This window comes from Strix aluco, chromosome 1 (assembly GCF_031877795.1).
Source record: "Strix aluco isolate bStrAlu1 chromosome 1, bStrAlu1.hap1, whole genome shotgun sequence".
NCBI lineage: Eukaryota > Metazoa > Chordata > Aves > Strigiformes > Strigidae > Strix > Strix aluco.
In genome coordinates, this window is record NC_133931.1 from 121,103,601 (window position 1) to 121,121,833 (window position 18,233).

The 18,233-nt window shown below is 38.6% G+C and overlaps 1 protein-coding gene across 4 annotated transcripts in view; it reads right to left on the reverse strand.

Annotated features, from left to right (window-relative positions):
- Window positions 1-403: 403 nt before the first annotated feature.
- WAC (WW domain containing adaptor with coiled-coil) overlaps window positions 404-18,233 on the reverse strand; it is a 63,402-nt gene continuing 45,572 nt past the window's right edge. For 2 of the 4 annotated variants that reach the window (XM_074833281.1, XM_074833301.1), the window contains 4 exons: window positions 15,952-16,070; window positions 7,619-7,805; window positions 4,286-4,413; window positions 404-1,871 (listed from right to left, as the gene is read on the reverse strand). In XM_074833281.1, coding sequence (XP_074689382.1) covers window positions 1,802-1,871; window positions 4,286-4,413; window positions 7,619-7,805; window positions 15,952-16,070 — 504 coding nt within the window. In that variant the 3' untranslated portion in view covers window positions 404-1,801. Of the gene's footprint in view, window positions 1,872-4,285; window positions 4,414-7,618; window positions 7,806-15,403; window positions 15,459-15,951; window positions 16,071-18,233 lie in introns of those variants that run through there. The other 2 variants (XM_074833290.1, XM_074833312.1) reach the window with 2 other exon arrangements.

Here is an 18,233-nt window from a genome sequence, read left to right on the forward strand (position 1 = left end):
CAGCAGCACATACTGGGTTAAAAAGTGAGGACAATTACAAGTTAATCTATCCTGATTTCTCATTTGCTGTTTAGTTAAGGTGTTTCAACTTGCTGCATCTACAACGTCTTGTTAGGACAGAGCATTCAGCTTCCGCTGATGAAAAACTGATTTTAAAACTCAGTCTGAGCCCACTCAACATGAAACAAGGCAAAATAAAAATCAAATAATGTTTCTGGTGCTGAAAGACAGTATTTTGTAGGAACAAAACATCAACACCTTTATCATTAAGGGTTTTTTTTAATCCATCACCTACAATCTTTCTTACTGAACAGACTACTGTAACATATACACCTCTGCAAATATTAAACTAGTGCTGCCATCTCTATTCTTTTCGTTGTTTTTAAGCAAAGAAAAAGTCATGTTTATTTTGTAGTAGCAATAGTTTCTTTTTTATTTTTAATATACTTTAGGAAACAATATACAAAGCTGAGCTTTGCCACCATTTTCAAACGGTGGGTTGCTCCAATTACACAAATTCAGCGTTTTGTGATGGTTAAGAACAGCAGTCAGCACCAGACTTAAACAGTTAGCTACAACACAAACATCCTTCGAAATGAAATGTCATAATATCAAGACAGGTAAACCAGGAGTTAACATATGACAACTGTTGGGGAGGTGTCTTAAATCATTCTTGTTGAATTTTATATTTCATTAAATATTTTATACACATTTTCCTGTTTACAAGTTTTAAACAAAATCTCCCTTGAGGAATTATTTAAGTACAAAAATGTTCAACAAGAACAGTTCTAATAAAGAGTCCCCAAACAGACCAAATTTTAATATGCGTTGACCAAAGGAAATGAAAACCAGTGTTTCTTTGTTTTAACATGTTTATTACAACAGATACAATTCACATCTGACTAGCTTTTTTTTTTTTCCTCTTTCCCCTCCCACAACCATGTTAACATGTTCATTGGGCTATTTCCTTATATTTGAGCAAGTAATGTACTTTCAGCACACATGCCCAGCAGTACTATAAGTCCATTCTTACAGGGTGCAAATGGAAATACGTTTCAATAATTTATACAAACAAGTGGGTTATGCTCAATCACTGCAATTTTAAGCTACTGTACACAGGAATGAAAAGATTATAGAAAAAGTGCCATAGCAACAGTGCCTTAAGAAAAGAGAAAATTAGAAGCATTAAAAAACTGATAAAATCAGATTTAGGATTTCACGGGGAAATGGAACACAGAAAATGAAAAACACTTCTCTGTAAAACAGAAATGGAGAAGCACTGCTCTCGATTCGGTGCAAGTGTGGAAACAGTTGTTTCATGGTATTTTGTACATTACCCAAATTGTTGCAGCCTTAGACACAGATCGCCTGGCGCTTGCATTGAATTTTAGGAAATGCAAAATTTCTGAATGATAAATTAACTAAAAAAAAAAAAAAAAAAAGAAAGCTAATTTTGCAGACAGGTTTACATGTAAAAGGCTAGGTATTTAGCCACCTCAGCATTGATTAGTTTTGGATGTCTAAGCTCTGATACACATGGCTTCCCATGGCTTCACTCTACAAAACATATTTACAACGTGAAGAATACATCTACAAGAAATCTACATTTCAAGGGTTTTACAAATCATTCTTGTATCTTTCCCCTGAATTTGACTCCCTCCTGTCCCCTTCCCCATGTCAACTTTTTTTCTGCCCAGCTCAACGGTCCAAAGTCTACTCAAATGCAGCTCAAAAGTGTTAAGACTGGGCATCAGTTTAATAGTTCCTGTACTCAAAACCATGTGCAATTGTTTACAACTTTTCACACCATGAAGGAATTCTGATTCTTTAGCTTTTCAAGTTCTTTAATTTGTTGCCTCAAAAATAGTATCCTGCAAGAGAAAAGAAATAAATTAGTATAAACATTTCCATTATACAGAGATACTAAGTATCTACACAAGTACTTCTACAATTTCAGTGAAAGATACCAAGCACCTTAGCTCTATTAATAAAACTCGGGTATTTTTAAATTAACCCCCATCTGTTCAATCACCTACAAACACTGTATGCAGATGCAGAGACCTGCTGTGTTCGATACTTTTGTTCAGAAAATTAAGTTGCTGTATTTCATTATGACTGATACACAGTTATGTTTAAGCCTGCTCTTCCCTTGAATTTAACTCCCAGAAAAAGCAGGACACTGGCAGAGTACGCTGAGTAACTGAATATTCTGAAGAATGGTATTATGCTTGTGTCATGCAGTTTTCCAGACTATACAAGAACCCAAAGTGCTCAACTTTTTTTAAACAAGCAAGTTTTCTTCTAGGTGCAACACTTTTTTTCTAGTATTTGGCTCTGTGGCTAGTGGTAGTCTCTAGTTATGGTAAGCTCCAGTCTCAAAATATTTGATCATTAAAAGACACCTAAGAAAAAAAAGTTGCAACTACACCTGGCTTAGAATTAAATTATATTGCTAACAATTCCCTTATATATTTTTGCGCCTTCTACTGAACTGACATAAACAATTATTGTGATCAATGAACATGTGGTTTACACAACTGCTTCCCAGAATTTTTAATTAATATTTTGAAACGACTTTTCATGATGCTGAAGTGTAATGCAAGCACGTGAATGAATTAGGAAAATATTCAGGGAAAGTTGAAGTTTCATATATTCTATAAAGTCCAAAGAGCAACTTTAATTGATGCAAAAAAAGCATCCACTTCAGCAGACTTTTGTAAAACACATTTTAAGTATGTGTCCAGTTCAGTAAAAATTAATTTTCTACTGAAAAGTAGGTGAAAAACAATTAAGATGGACACACTGAAAAAAAAAAAACATTAAACTTGAAAGGCATGGGCGTATCAAATATATCAGTCAATGAAAAGTGCCTTTTCACATGCTGTCAGTTATGGTTAAAGCAATATACTCGCTTTGCCTAGAGATAAAGTTCCCTCTTAAAACAAATTTAAATAGTTCTCTTCTGTGCAAAAGTATGGAAATAATACCATCATTCAAAAGTATTGGCTTTGATAAGCCCATCCTTTGTGAAAGCCTCCCCCACCAACTTGTTACTTATGCCATTTATTCCACGTCTTTGGGATTGCAGCAAAAATAAAAGATACATGTTATCATAGATTCAAAGTCATAATAATCATTATCCATTGATAGCTTAAGGATACACAGTGTACAAGAAACAAGGTGCTATTTAGTGAGCTGAACAATGACATTTGATGTGTTATTTCAGATCAAATGTGCACCCAGAGACAGAAATGAAACCTTAGGAAATGAAACCTTTAAGAAACCAAACAGTTCATTAAATATACTACAGAAATTGTAATTTATGTAATGAAGTGATGAAATAAAATTTCAGAAAGAACGGATATTTTTGATTCTTTATTAGGAAAGATTTACAAATATATTATAACTTACTATTGACTAAAGGATTGTTTTACTACCTGCCAAAAAGCAAGACTTTCAAGGATAAAGCTAGCTATTTAAACAGCATGCAACGCTATTAAATCGGCTTAAAATAGTAAATCAGAACCACCGTATTCAAGCTGCAGTGTCACTTGATAGATGGGGTAACATCATTCAAAAAAAGGAAACTGAATATGAACGTAGATTCAGGATCATGACTGCTGGTGAAGAGTTTCAGCATGTACTGTAAGATTAAACTTTTCAATCTTGCACAACATTCTTCAACGTGTTTGTGTATTGCTTCAGTGATACACAAGACACCCACTATTACTGACTTAAGAAGCAGAAGTCTACTTTGCTATAATCAACATTTCACTAAAGAACCCCAAGATCTTCTCAGACGCCTCCTACCTAAGTAACAAACATTAAATTTTTATTGACACCTGTTCAAATTTGCTCTGGCTTTAGACCTAACAAATGTCTCATGCAAACTGTAGTGTTTAAGACCAGTATTAACCATGCAGATGTGTACCTATGTGATCTATGCATCATGGATGGACAGGTATTTTAAGAAGTATGCTCAACTACTGCGAATTAATCAGTTTTTCCTAATGCACTAACGTATCTGCAAAGATACTACTTTTCTATCTAAGTGAAAACACATACAGAAGCTGCATATCTGGTTCTGTTCACTGGAGACTAAGAGTTATCTGTGTGAGAAACAGGTAGAATGTACACAGGTAAGACAGCTTGCAAACCTGGCAAGTATTAGCATACTTCGAAAGTCATCAGTAAATGTAGCTCATGCGAAACAATGCCAGAATGGGAATTCTAACACCACCTTGAAAATTACCATTTTGAAAATAAACACAGAGCGCACACTTACCTTTGCTCACGCAAAGTTGCTTGAATTTCACATACTCGAACTAAAGACCTTAAATTCTTTAATTCAGTACAAATTTCTGACATATGGACACTTCCCATGTTATGGGCTTCCTCACGTAATCTTGACGCCTGCAACGGTTACACATAAAGGTTAGGATTTTGAATAATGCATTGGAAACAATGGGCTGTAGCCAGCGGATTGCTGGATGAGTATGTCTTGAAACAGCAAAGCACTCTCACTTCAAAAGGGAACATTAAATCAGAAGTATGTTAAATTCTCTACCAAAGCACATTTAGAATCAGAAATTAACAGACCTGGCTGCTAAGAGATTGCCTAACGCAGGTCCATGCTAAGACAAGGATGGTTTAGATTTCCTTGATCCTAACAAATGTTTACCCAACCATCTTGAAAGATAGTACATGACAGGGCTCTGAGCTCCAAAGTAATTTGTTCAATGAGTTAAAAGTCTCCATCCGCTATTTCAATGGCTGACTTAAATTTCCCATCTAAATTAAGCCTTAGTGACAAAAATAACCGAACGCCATCTTTCGAGTTACTTTATACAGGGAAAAAAACCTTTGTAACTCTCTTCAAACAAACTCCATTATTTTAATATCCCCACTTAGTCAGGTGGAGGTAAGCAGAAGTGTAAATTTAGAAGGTGTGACCTATCCCCAATTTGTGCATTTCTTAGTTTTATCACTGAACTGGGTATGACTCCAGAGAACTCCTCAACACCACCAAGGAGACTGGTGTAACTACTCTGAGGTCCTGTGCATCACACTGCAATAACGAAAGAGGACTGCTTGCAAGTGGCACAGTGGAAAAAAAAATAAAATTGTTTCAAATAGATCCTTCCCTGCAGTATTACTGTTTAGAAAAGTTATTCACTGCTGTACTGGGTCTGGCTAGGATGGAGTTAATCTTCTTCATAGCAGCCCATATGATGCTATGTTCTGGATTTGTGACCAAAACAGTGTTGATAACACACCAATGTTTTAGCTATTTCTGAGCTGTCTTTACACAACACCAAGGGTTTCTCCCTTTCTCTCTCTGACCCCCCCAGCAAATAGGTTGTGGATGGACAAAAGGCAGGGAGGGAACGCAGCTGGGACAGCTGATCCAAACCGACCACAGGGATATTCCATACCATACAATGTCATGTTCAGCAATAGAACTGGGGGGCAGTTTTCTAGGGGTTGCCATTGCTCAGGGACTGGCTGGCCATCAGTTGGCTGGTGGTAGGCAACTGCTTTTGCATCACTTACCCTCCCTTCCCCCCCTTTTACTTATTAAGCTGCCTTTATCTCAATCCATGAGTTTTCTCACTTTCACTCTTCCAACATCTTACTGGGGGAGAGTGAGCAAACAGCTGTGTGATGCTTAGCTGCCTATCAGGGTTAATCCACAATATCTGCCTAAGTACTTGTATACTTGATTTTTCCTTCCCCAAAATAGTGCTATTTAGCACAGGTCATCAACTTCTGGCATTCCTCTAGTTCAAAAAAGCACTCTGTGTTCTAATGCCCTACGTTAAAAGTTTTCTTTTCTGGAGCGTGTTGACATCCAGGAGTACCCTGGTCTCCAGCAGGGCATTTCGCATGTCCTCCCTACACAACTCCAAAGCCTTGAGACTGATAGCAAACTATAATAATGACTTTACTGTTTTTTAAGCTGACCAGTCACCCATCTTAAAGTAATTGCATTTAAAAGGCCTTAAAAATCACTTCTGCATACAAGATTCTTGTTAAAAGGTGTTAACAGTCTTGCTACAAATGAAGATATAACATTTATTACTTTCCTGTATTACTGAAGTCTGATACTTTATCAAACAAACCCCACCAAAACCTGACATAATTTCTTTCTAAAAGGACCATGCTGACTATTACCAGGCTTTCCTTTTCAGGTGTTTGTAAAAAGGTAAATTTATCATTTTTTCTACTTAGGTATTATTCAATACTCAAAGTACCTCTACAATTATTATGTATTGCACCTATACTTTGTTACATTTTTTTTTTTTTTTAATATCAAATATCTGACTTAAGTCTCTGAAGCATTACTATTCAAAACTGGTCTTTAAACAACACTGTCATGTGAAATCATCTGAAATAGCAGACAGGACAATACAGCATTTATTTAACACCTGGCACAAAGGTTAAAGTATCCAACCAAGTACATGACCACCTAGCATTAGCTGGGGTTTTTTTATCTCTTTATTACTGATAGTGGGAACAAAAAAAAGACCTATGAATTGTATAAATCTTATTTTCTGCATTAAGATATATGCCAATTTGGGACACTCTGAAAATAACATGATCAAAACTATGGGCCAAGGCCATAGAGAGAAGTGGCTGTGCTGCTCCATTTCCTTAAACACACATTCCACAGCAATGGCTCAGTCGTTTGACTCAGTACAGGCTGGTAATGTCTTACAATTGAATTTTAAAAATTAATGAAAAGAAACAAAACAAGAACCCCAGAGTCCAAATAGGGTATCAGTCTAGACTGCACTTCTAAGAGTCATCTTGCAAGTTACTACCCAAAAGTCTTCAAGTGTAGGTTTCAGCCAGCATGCAACCACTCTTCAAAAGACCAAAGTAAACTGGGCTAGGTAAGATTAATATCCCATACAGACTGTCAGACAGGGTTGCCTGTGAAAGGACTTGAACTAGACTCAATAACCAATACGGTTCCTTTGAGTAATACATTCCAAGCAGTTGACATACATCCAGTTTCCCTGTATTACCAGAACAGGATAGGTTTCATGCAATTATAAAATATGGATGGCAATTCTACTGGATTTCCCATTATGTAAAAATAGCCCAAACTCAGTCTGAGCCCTCTACATCATCTTAAAAACTGGGTACAACAAACAAGGCAGAGTTCTTTTTTCACTTCATAGAGCTAACAACTCAGTGACTCAAACTGTGGAGTAGTCGCAAATAGTTTAACTCCATCACCTAATACATAACATTTTCCACGTAACAAAAATATCATTATTATAAAAAATTATTGAAGTTTATGTTCTTTGTAAATTTCAACAGAACTTTGGCAGTAAGAAAATAGTTAGGAGGATAGTTATTCATCTGAGAGAATTTCAAAAGCACTGGTACTTTAAGTGAGACTGAAAATACTCAACTGCTAAATAGCAAATCACATGTAAAACCTGCAGGTCTGGCCTATCTCTTCCCTCTCCTCTTTTCTGGCTAAGGTCAAGCATTGGATTTTTTTAAAATACTTTTAATTCCTAGAAAAAGCAACCTGGGTAAGAAAAACAGATTTTAAACTATACATTTTGCACTCTCACAGGGAACTAAGCGCAAGTGTACTCACCTGTTTTTCTGCATGGTCTGCAGGCCAGCCTTGAACATGCTTTATAAGATTTTCATTGAAGTGTGCTGCTAGCGTAGGTGTTAATGAACAAGTGGGTCGTACAGATGTATTTTGTGGTGCAGGTGTTGAATTTGATGCACTAGTACTAGAGGTATGATTTGGACCTGGTGATGGGCTTCTTTGACTACTAGAAGAAAAGAATTAAAAAAAAAGTGAGCATTTAAGAACGTATGTAAACCTATAGAGAAATAAACACTTAAAATTCATTGCTTCCAGCCACAAAAATACATAAGGAATTTAAACCACAAGTAAGTGCTTCTGGTAGACCAAACCTGTGCTACTTTTCTGCAAACCTTCTACTCCTATGGGAACTGTTTGAGTGCTACAATGTAACAGGGGTTTTTTTTGGTTGGTTGGGGGTTTTTTGGTTTTTAACTTTCAAGTGATGTAAGCTGTCCCTACATTTTAGTGTTGGATAGAGAATATATACATCTATGCTCTTCCTTCAAATAGTTGCAAATCTAAGATTTTCAATAATGATGTATCAGATGGAGTCAAGCAGGTTTATTCCACAGAATACTGGCAAGTGTCACAATAATTAAGAACAAAGCCTGATCTCCTGATCTAAAAATATAGTCATATGGGCTTTGAGGGTTAAAACCACTTACTAAAGCCAGAACACAAACACCTAGGTGACTTTGTGATACTGTACATCCTCACTTAAATCACTCACGAGAACAGAAATATCAGAGGAGCAGTATGTTTGTAGCTACCAACTTGGCTACTCATGCTGCTGTTTTTCTGGCTGGTGTGTTAACCTGCTGCTGGAGAACAGATGCATAGGGACACGTTCAGATGATAAGTGTACTGTAGGATGAATCAAAAATTCTGCGCCTTAGACTAAGCCTTTGACTGTCCTCTTTCAGATCTCCATATGCAAGCAAACAGTATTTACATTATCTGAACACTACACCATGTCCTGGTTTAGCCAGGATAGGGTTAAGTTTCCCCAGCAGTGGGGGGGAAGCTCTAGCTGGGTTATTCAGATACCCTGTGGATGTCACATCCTGGCGCAGAAGCGGGACAAGGGGTTACCGCGTGTACTGTGGGATTTGCTCTATTCTCACTGCTGTATTGGTAGATATTTTGCTCTCTTCATTGTTATTACTGTTATTCTTATTGTTATTGTTGCTGTTTGTTGTGTTGCTATTGCACTGCTGTATTAAACCTCTCCTTATCTCAGCCTCGGGGCTTTGTATTTCACTCCCTTTGAGGGGGAGGGGCAGCGGCCACGTGGTCTCAGACCCCGGCAGGGGCAAAACCACCACACACCAATACATAGCTTTTCCAATTCTACTTTGCAATTATAATTCCTGGTCAAAAGCTTTTCTAATTTTTACTAAAAAATTCTCATGCTGATCTTGGCATAGCAGTCTTTTGCAATGCACAGTGCTCAAGATTATGTTATCTACAAAGTATTCTACCCATAACTTTAAGCAATGTTGGGTTTTTTTTAAACAGAATTCCTCTAATAACTACCCCCTCACTCCACTTTACAAGATACTTTTCTACCTCATTATGCTCCTGTATAGAAGTGGCCTTCTTAAGAATCCCATCTCTTTAATAAAAGCCTATTCCTGCTGCAATGACTAAAAAAGGTAGGTACCACTTAGGTAAATCTCTGGTAAACTGATATGACTGACTCATCCACAAGGACTCCTGCACTCCCAATCTGCAAATACTCATCCTCCCCCTCACATTTGGATGGTAAGATCCCTAGGTAAAATAGGTTTATTTGTTTCACTTGTATCACTTCTCTCAAAGTTATGATAAACAACCTGAAGGCCTAACATTAAGCCCAACAAACTACAGAAGTTCCCCCAAAATAAGTAAAAATCACTGATACTTAAATTTACTTTCCATGTGTCCACAAGCCCAGGTGTCAGGGCCAGCATGAACACCACACTCTTGCACTGTATGGATCCAACCACATCTGACAACTGTCAGAGCTACAGCTACACAGTTCTGCTGTGTGTAAGAGTTCATCATTGTTCTTCCGCTTCCATATTACCAGCTACTGACAACTTCACTGCAACTTTCACCAGCGTCAAACCTGCTACTGGTATATCACCACTATCAAACAAAGGATCAGAACATGGGGGTTTGTCTCCTCCTTGCAAGCACTGCTGTGCAGGTGATCTGATATTCTAGGAAACCAGAACTTGCACAGGGTGGGATATATAACCCATGGTGAGGAAGCTTAGAAGCTGATGTTTCAGCACAATCCCTTTTCTACTCCCCCATCCCTTGCAAAAACAAGGCCCCTAGACTCCTGCTTCCCTTTCCAGCATTCATTCAATCACTCCCATCCCCACGCCCCTCACAGAGAGGGGCTCTGTTCTTCTGTTTTGCTAAGAAGAGGTGGAAGCAGCACTAGCTATCCGTGCAAACATGGACAAGGACAGGTCAGGATGAGAATAGTCTGCTCTGTCCTCTCCACCCTTCTAAGGGAAGGCAAACCTTGAGCAGGACAAGAACATTACTAGCACCATAACAGTGATGGTACCTCACAGTTACAATGTTCTTTGGCGCTACACATACTGAGAAATAATAGTACTAATTGTGTAAGTACCTAGCCATTACTCCTAAGACTATGTTTACAGTCACACTCCCACCAGCAGCAGCTTTTCAACACAGGCCATGATTTCAGTCTATTTCTTAAAACTTTCTTAGTACTTGCCTCTAGGTGACAAAGTACTATGAAGAAAAAATAAATTTCAGAGGAATCTTATCACCTAACCTACCCCCTTGAGTACTGAAAACATCCTCGCATAATAACTATCTTTACAGTCCAATGCCCAGCCATTTATCTTAATCACTCCCACTTGCAAAGAATTACAGCAGGTTTCCAAACAGCCAGCAAATTAGGCACAGTACACTGCTCCGCAGCATCAAAGACTTTAATCTCATTCTTTTTGGTACACACAGACTTGTTTAAAAGTTTAGAAAATATAAAAAAAAAAGTTGCAGAGAAACATTTTGGCAGACAGCTTTGTGAAGAGTTGTATACATAAATTTTCCTTGATTTCAGGCAGCAGAAGTTGCAAAAGGCAATATATGATGTAACTGGGGGGGGGGGGCAGGGCTGAGGGGAAGAAAGTGTTCTTTGGGTTTTGTTCTCAGTGTTCTCTTCAGTAATTGGCTCAACTACTTCAAAAGGACTTACAAGTGCAACTGCTTAACTGTAGAAATGTTCAGCTGATTAGGAAAAAATGGCATTTAGATTCTGAAGCTGTAATTGAAACTAGCCAAGAACGTGAAGGCAACAAGGGCTGTAGATCAGGAATAAATGAAAGGTTAAGGAACAGGTGGGTTGCCCCTCCACAAGGCAAGGGGACCTAGAGACAAAGGACATCAAAAAGGCCAGGATAGTCAGCAACTTTTTTTTTTTTTTCCTCGGTTTTTATGGGTATGGCCTGCCCTCCGGCCTCCCACATGCCCAAGCACATCAGCAGAGTCAGTGCAAGTAAAATACTACCTACAGCAGAGGAAGAAGTTAAGGAGCAGTTAAGCCAGCTGGACCATGCAGCCAGATGGTAGGCACCCAAGCGTCATCAGGGAACTGGCCACTATAACTCAGATGCTGCATCATCTTGAAGCAGCATGGTGAGCAGGCAAGTCTCCTGATGATGGGGGAAAAAAGCAAATGTTAAAGCCATCTTCAAAAAGCACAAGGACGACAACCTGGGGAACTGCAGGCCAGCTGACCTTAGTCTCTGGGAAAGTCATGAAGCAAGTCTTCCTGGAAGGGAAAGGCAAAAAAGAGCTAGCATAGATTTACCAAGGGGAAATTATGTCTGACCAACCTCACTGACTGATGAGATGACTTGCTCAGAGGATAAGGGGAAAGCAGCAATGTTTTTTACCTTGACTTCAGGAAGGCCTCTGCCATCATCTCCTGTAGTATTATTATAGTCAGACTATTCACTTATTCAGTCTTTATTTCATGTGTAAGGTGGGTGGGAAACTGAATGAACTGCTGGGCTCAAAGGCTGCAGTCAGCAGTACGAAGTCCAATCAAAAGCCAGTGGCTAGTGCTGTGCTTCCCTGATTAATAATAAAGCCGATACTGTTTTAACATTTTTATTAAAAACCTAGATGGTGGCACACAGTGAACCTTTGGTGAGTTTGCAGATGACACCTGCTTGGAGGAAGCAGTCAGTACACTGGAGGGCAGGTTGTTATTCAGAAGGGCCTGAATGGGCAGATGGGAACCAAATTAAAAAAAAGGCAAATACAAATTCCTGCACCCCGGGGTGGAATAATCCCCGTGCAACAATAATGAAACAACCCCACGAAACAGCACAGGCTGAGTGGGTAGAAAGCAGCTTTGCAGAAAAGGACCTGAGGATCCTGGTGGACAAGTTTAATGTGAGTCAGCAATGTATCCCTGTGGCAAAGCAGGCCAAGCACATGCTGGGCTTTATTAGCAAGGGCGTGGTTCAAGAAAGCAATTCCTTCCCTCTCCTCAGATCTTATGAGATCCACAGTACCTGGAGCACTGCGTTGCAGGGAGCCCAAAACTGGACAAGAATTAAACTGCCACACCAAAAGAATCTGGCAGAGGACCACACAGATGACTAGGGGGCTGAAGCACAGGCCCTATCAGGAGAAGCTAAAAGTTTTTTCAGTCTGGAAAAGAGAAGGCTGAGGGAAGGGGATTGAAGGATCTTCTTACTGTTTTTAACTACCTATGGGGAGAGCAGACAGCAGGCTCTTTTCAGAGACGCAACGTGATAGGACAAGAGGCAGAGACACAATTTGCAACATGGGAAATTCTAATTAGACATAGGGAAAAAACATTTCACCATACAGGTAGTCAAACATTAGAAGATGATGCTCAAGAGATATTAGAAAACCACCTAAACAATGTCCTTAGCAATTCAAATTTGCTGGTCCTACTTGGAATTGGGACTTGGACTAGATCACAACTAGTGATCATGGCCCTTCCAACCTAAATTATTCTATGTTTCTATGTTTCCATGTATTCATACAGCATACTAAGAGAAACGCTACATTTATTAACTAAGTAGAATTGAGGCATCACCTTCAATGCTTATTTACTCCTTATTTCTAATAGGATGAAAGTTCCACCATGACTTGTCTCCTCTCCATTTCTCAACCTGGCTTCTCTGACTCCTACTTCATCAGTAAAAATCACTCTAACACATCAGAAACATTTCAGGAAAATAAATAAAACCTGTGGGTTTCAAAAAATAAATTTGTATCTTAATTATGAATAAAGCATACTGTCACAAAATATCCTAGCACTGCTATGTTAGCAGCAGGGGGAGCTACGAATGCAGCAATGATAGACAGTTCCAAACTACTGCTGTATTTTTAAATGCTTCAGTAAAGCCAAGTACCTGCCTTAGCTGCTGGATGAGTTAAAGACTGACTATGCCACAGGTAACTGAATGCTTCTAAAGAGACAAAAACATCTGTACAAGAGTATGAGAACATGATGGTTCTGAAATACACTACTACAAACTAAAAAAATCTTACAACCTACAAAAAATGGAAGAAAACACCTCCCCCCTCCAGCAGTTTTGCATTTTCTAAGGTAAAGGAAAAATATTCCCAGTCCTTTCTGGAAATAAAGAGAAACTGGCAACCTGATGAAACTATCAATTACAGAAACATTCATTTAATTCCATTTTTAAAGCAGCCATAATTCATGGTGTGTCTTTGGAATTATCTCTTACAAAAAGATATGCCTACCGTATGCCTACATTGCATTGATTTCCTAACTTACATGACTGAAATGTTCACAACTTTACAACAGCTATTTACATATTTCTTAGATGGTGCTTCCTCCCAAACAGGTTAAAAATAATTTTAGCTCCATTCACTTAAAAGTTTCAATAATAGTAAAAGCAAAGGAAATGTAGTTGTGATTAACTTCTGCACAATTAGCCTGTATTTAAGCTGTAAAAAAATGCAACGTTAATTCACAGAGCCTCTTTATGAATCACCTGTCCACAGTTCAGGCTGCTAAACTGTTGTTCATTCCTATAAAAAAGTAAAGGGAGTTAGCCCTGAGAGCAGTCCCCATCTGACTGACTGCTTTCACCTACAATGGAAGAATCTGTTCTGTATCAATTCAGAAATATTGCCTGGACAGAGGAAATCTTTTTCAGATAAGTAAATCTACATCTGAGCTAGTCCATTTTCATTCAACTCCACTACACTGAACAGAAGAAAATACCAGTTGCACAGGCTTTTCCAAATCACCTGTTCCTTAATCTTCCAATTTTTGCATATGAGACACTTCCAAAGAAACAGAAACACATGAACTTGTGATGCTCAATATACTACAGTCACAAACATGTAACAATTTGAGAGATACAGGATACTAAACAATACTAATATTGTCACAGTATCTTTGCTACTAGCCTGCACACTCTCCTCTATTTGTGCACTGCCTCCTGCGCCACCGCTGCCTCCTCAAATACAGAACAGTGCCACCTGCGTGACCCCTCTGCTTCAGCAGCACAGCTGCTGGGACAAACTCAGCTTCCCTTCTCCAGCAAAATACTGATGCCGAGTGGAGCAATGGTTTGCAGAGGGCCAGTACATCCCTAAAGGGAACTCAATATGCGTGTTATGTCAGAGCACGAAATCCTACAACCCAAAGGGAGGGGGGGCTATGGGTTAGCAGGTCAAATGCCCACCAGTAGCACTTCACACAGACTCCAGGCCATGGTGAATGTTTCCAAGAACAAGACTATCTTCCTTAGCAGGATTTCTTATGGGGAAAGGGTGATCAGCAAAGGACAAAAGGGTCTGTGACTGACAGCTGTTCCCCAAAACCTCGCTACTCCTTATAAAAAGGTCTAGTCCCCTTATTAAAAAGGTTTAGCTAGTTGCCAAGTATGATTTTATTTTTGGTACTGTAATTCAGAAAAATTTAAACAGCACCATTCATAATTACTAGAGACTGGAGCTAGTACACTAGGTCTTTATTCTACCCATAGAGGAAAATGAGTTGTAGGTTAGACATCTGCCGAAGATTAGAATCAAGTGTCTGTAAGATAGCCAGCATTAAAGACTCAAAAACTTCTGACCTGCTTCTGTTTGTACCCTCAAACTGATCAGTATCACAGAGTCTCCAGTAAAGCCAGTCACTGGGACAGGACTGCCAAGCAAACAAAAAACCCAGCCCCCCAAAAAACCCAAACACAAACCCACCCCCTCTCCCCACAAAACCAGCAAAAACCAACACAGATTTGAAAACCTTACAATAAGTTAGTGCACTGATGACACGTAATCAAAGGTGCCCTTTATGATTAGTCCCAGAAGGGCAGATAAAAGGACCTCACTGTTTTATGATCTGGAAAGCACCACCATGCAGCTTCAGGTATACTGACAAGTAAAGAGTGTTGGGGTTTTCTTGCTGGTGGTGTTTGTTTGTTTGTTTTATAAACATCATACCACACACCTTATTCAACCACTCTAAAAATCTAGCTTTTAAGAAGCACAACACCTTGTAGATTTACAGGAATCCATTGCAATGATGCACTTTTTAAAAAGTCAACCTGCAATCTCCTCCTGCCACAGTTCTAGATCATGACTCTGTCACCGGAAGATCTTGTGACAGATCTTTGTACAGCCCCTGGAATCAATATGACAAAGTGTACAGCATCCTGCACAATGAAAAGCCCATCTTCCCAAAAGAAAAATTTTAGACAAGATACAGATTCTAAACCCACCTTGTAAATCAGTGGCTAAATGTTCATATCATGCAACATCTGAATAGGCTGCAATGTTGACAAAAAGTCTGGCCAAGGAAAATCGATTGTGAAACTTACTTCATTTTGAAATGTTTTTCACTAAAGCAGCAAAATCACCTGATAGACATAAGTTCTTACTAATTTAAAAATCAAATTACACTACATCAAGACACCACAAACATCTAACGCTAAGCAAGTCACACAGAGTTAAAGTATTTAATCCCATAACTGCAAAGAAACAAAAACTCCAAACTCAGAAATCACAATACAAAGAATCACTTGTAAAATTGACTCCAGAGTGACAGAGCAAAAATATGCATTCTATTTTGCTTCTGTGAATGGAACTCTAGTGGTGGTCCTAACATGAAGAACCTACCACAGTAGTTCTGTAACAAAGATACTTAGCTGTATCCTCTCAGCAGCAGTTAAATCACATGTTCAATAAACAGGCCAAAGAAGAATCCACAAATTTCAAGATATACAACACACATTGCATCCAGAGCAAAAACAGAGGACAGCACGGAGAAGTGTTTTAATTACCTTGAGCGCTGAAGACTTCGTGGAGAGGCAGGTTCGTGACCTGCCTGCTTGTCAGCTATTACTGGTTGCTGAGGTGCTGCCTGTGAAGCTGGTCCTTGTTTAACACCTGGAGTAGCAACCTGGAAAGTTCAAAGCTTCATTAATTTCCTCCACTGTAAATATCAAGTGTAAGAACCAGAGAAAAAACACAGAAATTACAAGACCCGTAGGGTTTTTTGACACAAGGTCTCTTGTTGACAGAATTTTTACACTTTTCACTCTTCAGGTCGTTTTAAAAAAAAAAAAATCATCTCTAGTTCCACAGCTGTGACAGACAGCTTTTTTTACTAAAATAGAAGTACTGAACAGACATAACAGACACAAATTTAGATCCATCTGACTTGTCAAAATATTGCAAGTTAATTGGTAAAACAGTTCAACACTGGTTCATTTTTGACCACATCTTCCATGTGAGCACCAAGCTCATTTTCAACCTCAGAAGAACTGTTCATTAACCAAATAAAAATTTTCACTTAAAAAGTTAAAAGTTCCCTACTTGAAAATACATTACAGAGTGCCAAGAGCAGAATTTGATCATAACCATATTATAACATCTCTATTAGAAATGGAAAAAAAATCTAAATAATATTTATCAGTCTGCTACTCCTCCTTCTTAACTGTTCTGTCAGTTCTAAACTAATGAATGACTAAAAAAAAAGTCACCAGTGGCTTTTTGCTTTTCCTTTTTAGTACACATTCACATTGATTAAGACACCTGCAGTGAAATAGCCTTTTTTCTGTGAATTCCTGAACTGCAGCAGGATGAAAAGTCTGGGAATATACTAGTGTCTAAGTTACAGTAAATGGAGTTCAACATACTTTTTTTTTGCCTCATACTCTGCATACCTCTGTCCCTTTTAAAGTATGTACAAGAGAGAAAGTGGCTCCAAAATTTATCTCCCACTCCAGAAAAAGCAAGCTAACAATTTTAAGAAAGAGAAAAGGAAGAAAAATGGATTCTAGGGATCCATAAAGACAAAAAAACATAGGCAGCTTGTCTGGCATTTGCTGACATCAAGCTGGTGTAGATTACTAACTAGTGGTCATCTGAACCTCCAGAAATTCTCTCAGTTTCAGAAACACAGTCCTGTGAAACAAACGACAGAGGGCAAGTCAGACAGTACCTGCTAAAGTAAACTCAAGACATAACTTCATGTATTTAAAAATACAGGAAATCTTAATGTAATCTCAAACCTACTTTGTCCAAGAGGAAAATCCAACTTCTAAAATTATTATCAAAAACCACAAAAAGTCTGAATAGCACAAGAAAAGATTATGGTTCTGGAAAGATAAATCTGAAAGATCTGAAAAATCACTGTAAGATCACTCAGCCTGTTGAAATCAACAGAATTACACAGTTGAGACAGGCAAAACAGTAGTAGTTCATAAATTAAGAAAAAAAAGACTACCCAAATATCTTTATGAAATGTATGACATGAAGAACTTTGCTATTAGTGCCTGAATTTTGCTCACCCTGTGAGCAGACATAACTATCAAAGCTGTTCAAACAAGACAAACAATTTCAGAAGGGAAGTCCATCAGAGATAATACAATCACCTTGCAGATCCAAACTGGAAAACTAACAAGGTCCTTGGCTGATAAAAGCAAAAATGGATTGTAAAGAAAAACTGGGATCTGTAGACAAATGAGTCACAAAAACTCCTAACTATTCCCTATTTTCCAAGTGTTTCAAAGACTGTAAGTGTACCAGAAACAGAAAAATAAAGGTCAAATAAAAAAAAAAATATTTCATAAGCAACATTCTTACTAAGCTTGACAGATCTGCATAACATATGCTTCACACAGGTATTCTGCAGAAATTCAGAAGAGGTTCTAACCATAAAACACAGACACAGCTAAATAGCAAAATACAATGCCTAAGATGCTGGAGTGTGTAACACCTGAGCTGCCATGTGCATACAGCACACCTCCAGGCAGACAGACCAGCTTGAGCTTAAAAGCACTACAGACATGTTCTTGCAGTCCTAAGTTACAGGCCCTACACTGCTCTCAGAGCCAGCCCAAGTATCTGTGCATCTGGCACTGGCCTCTGCTTGCACAGTGCCAGTCCAGCTTTGTCTATGCCTGCTGCACAGAAGCACCCTACACCAACGAGCTTGCGCTCTGAAATCAAGTGTGTCCTCACACAGCACCACGTCTTGATTATGCATCTTAGAACTGGATAAGCTAACCTGACACACCCAAAGGAGTACTAAAACAGACATGCTCACACTGGAGCTATC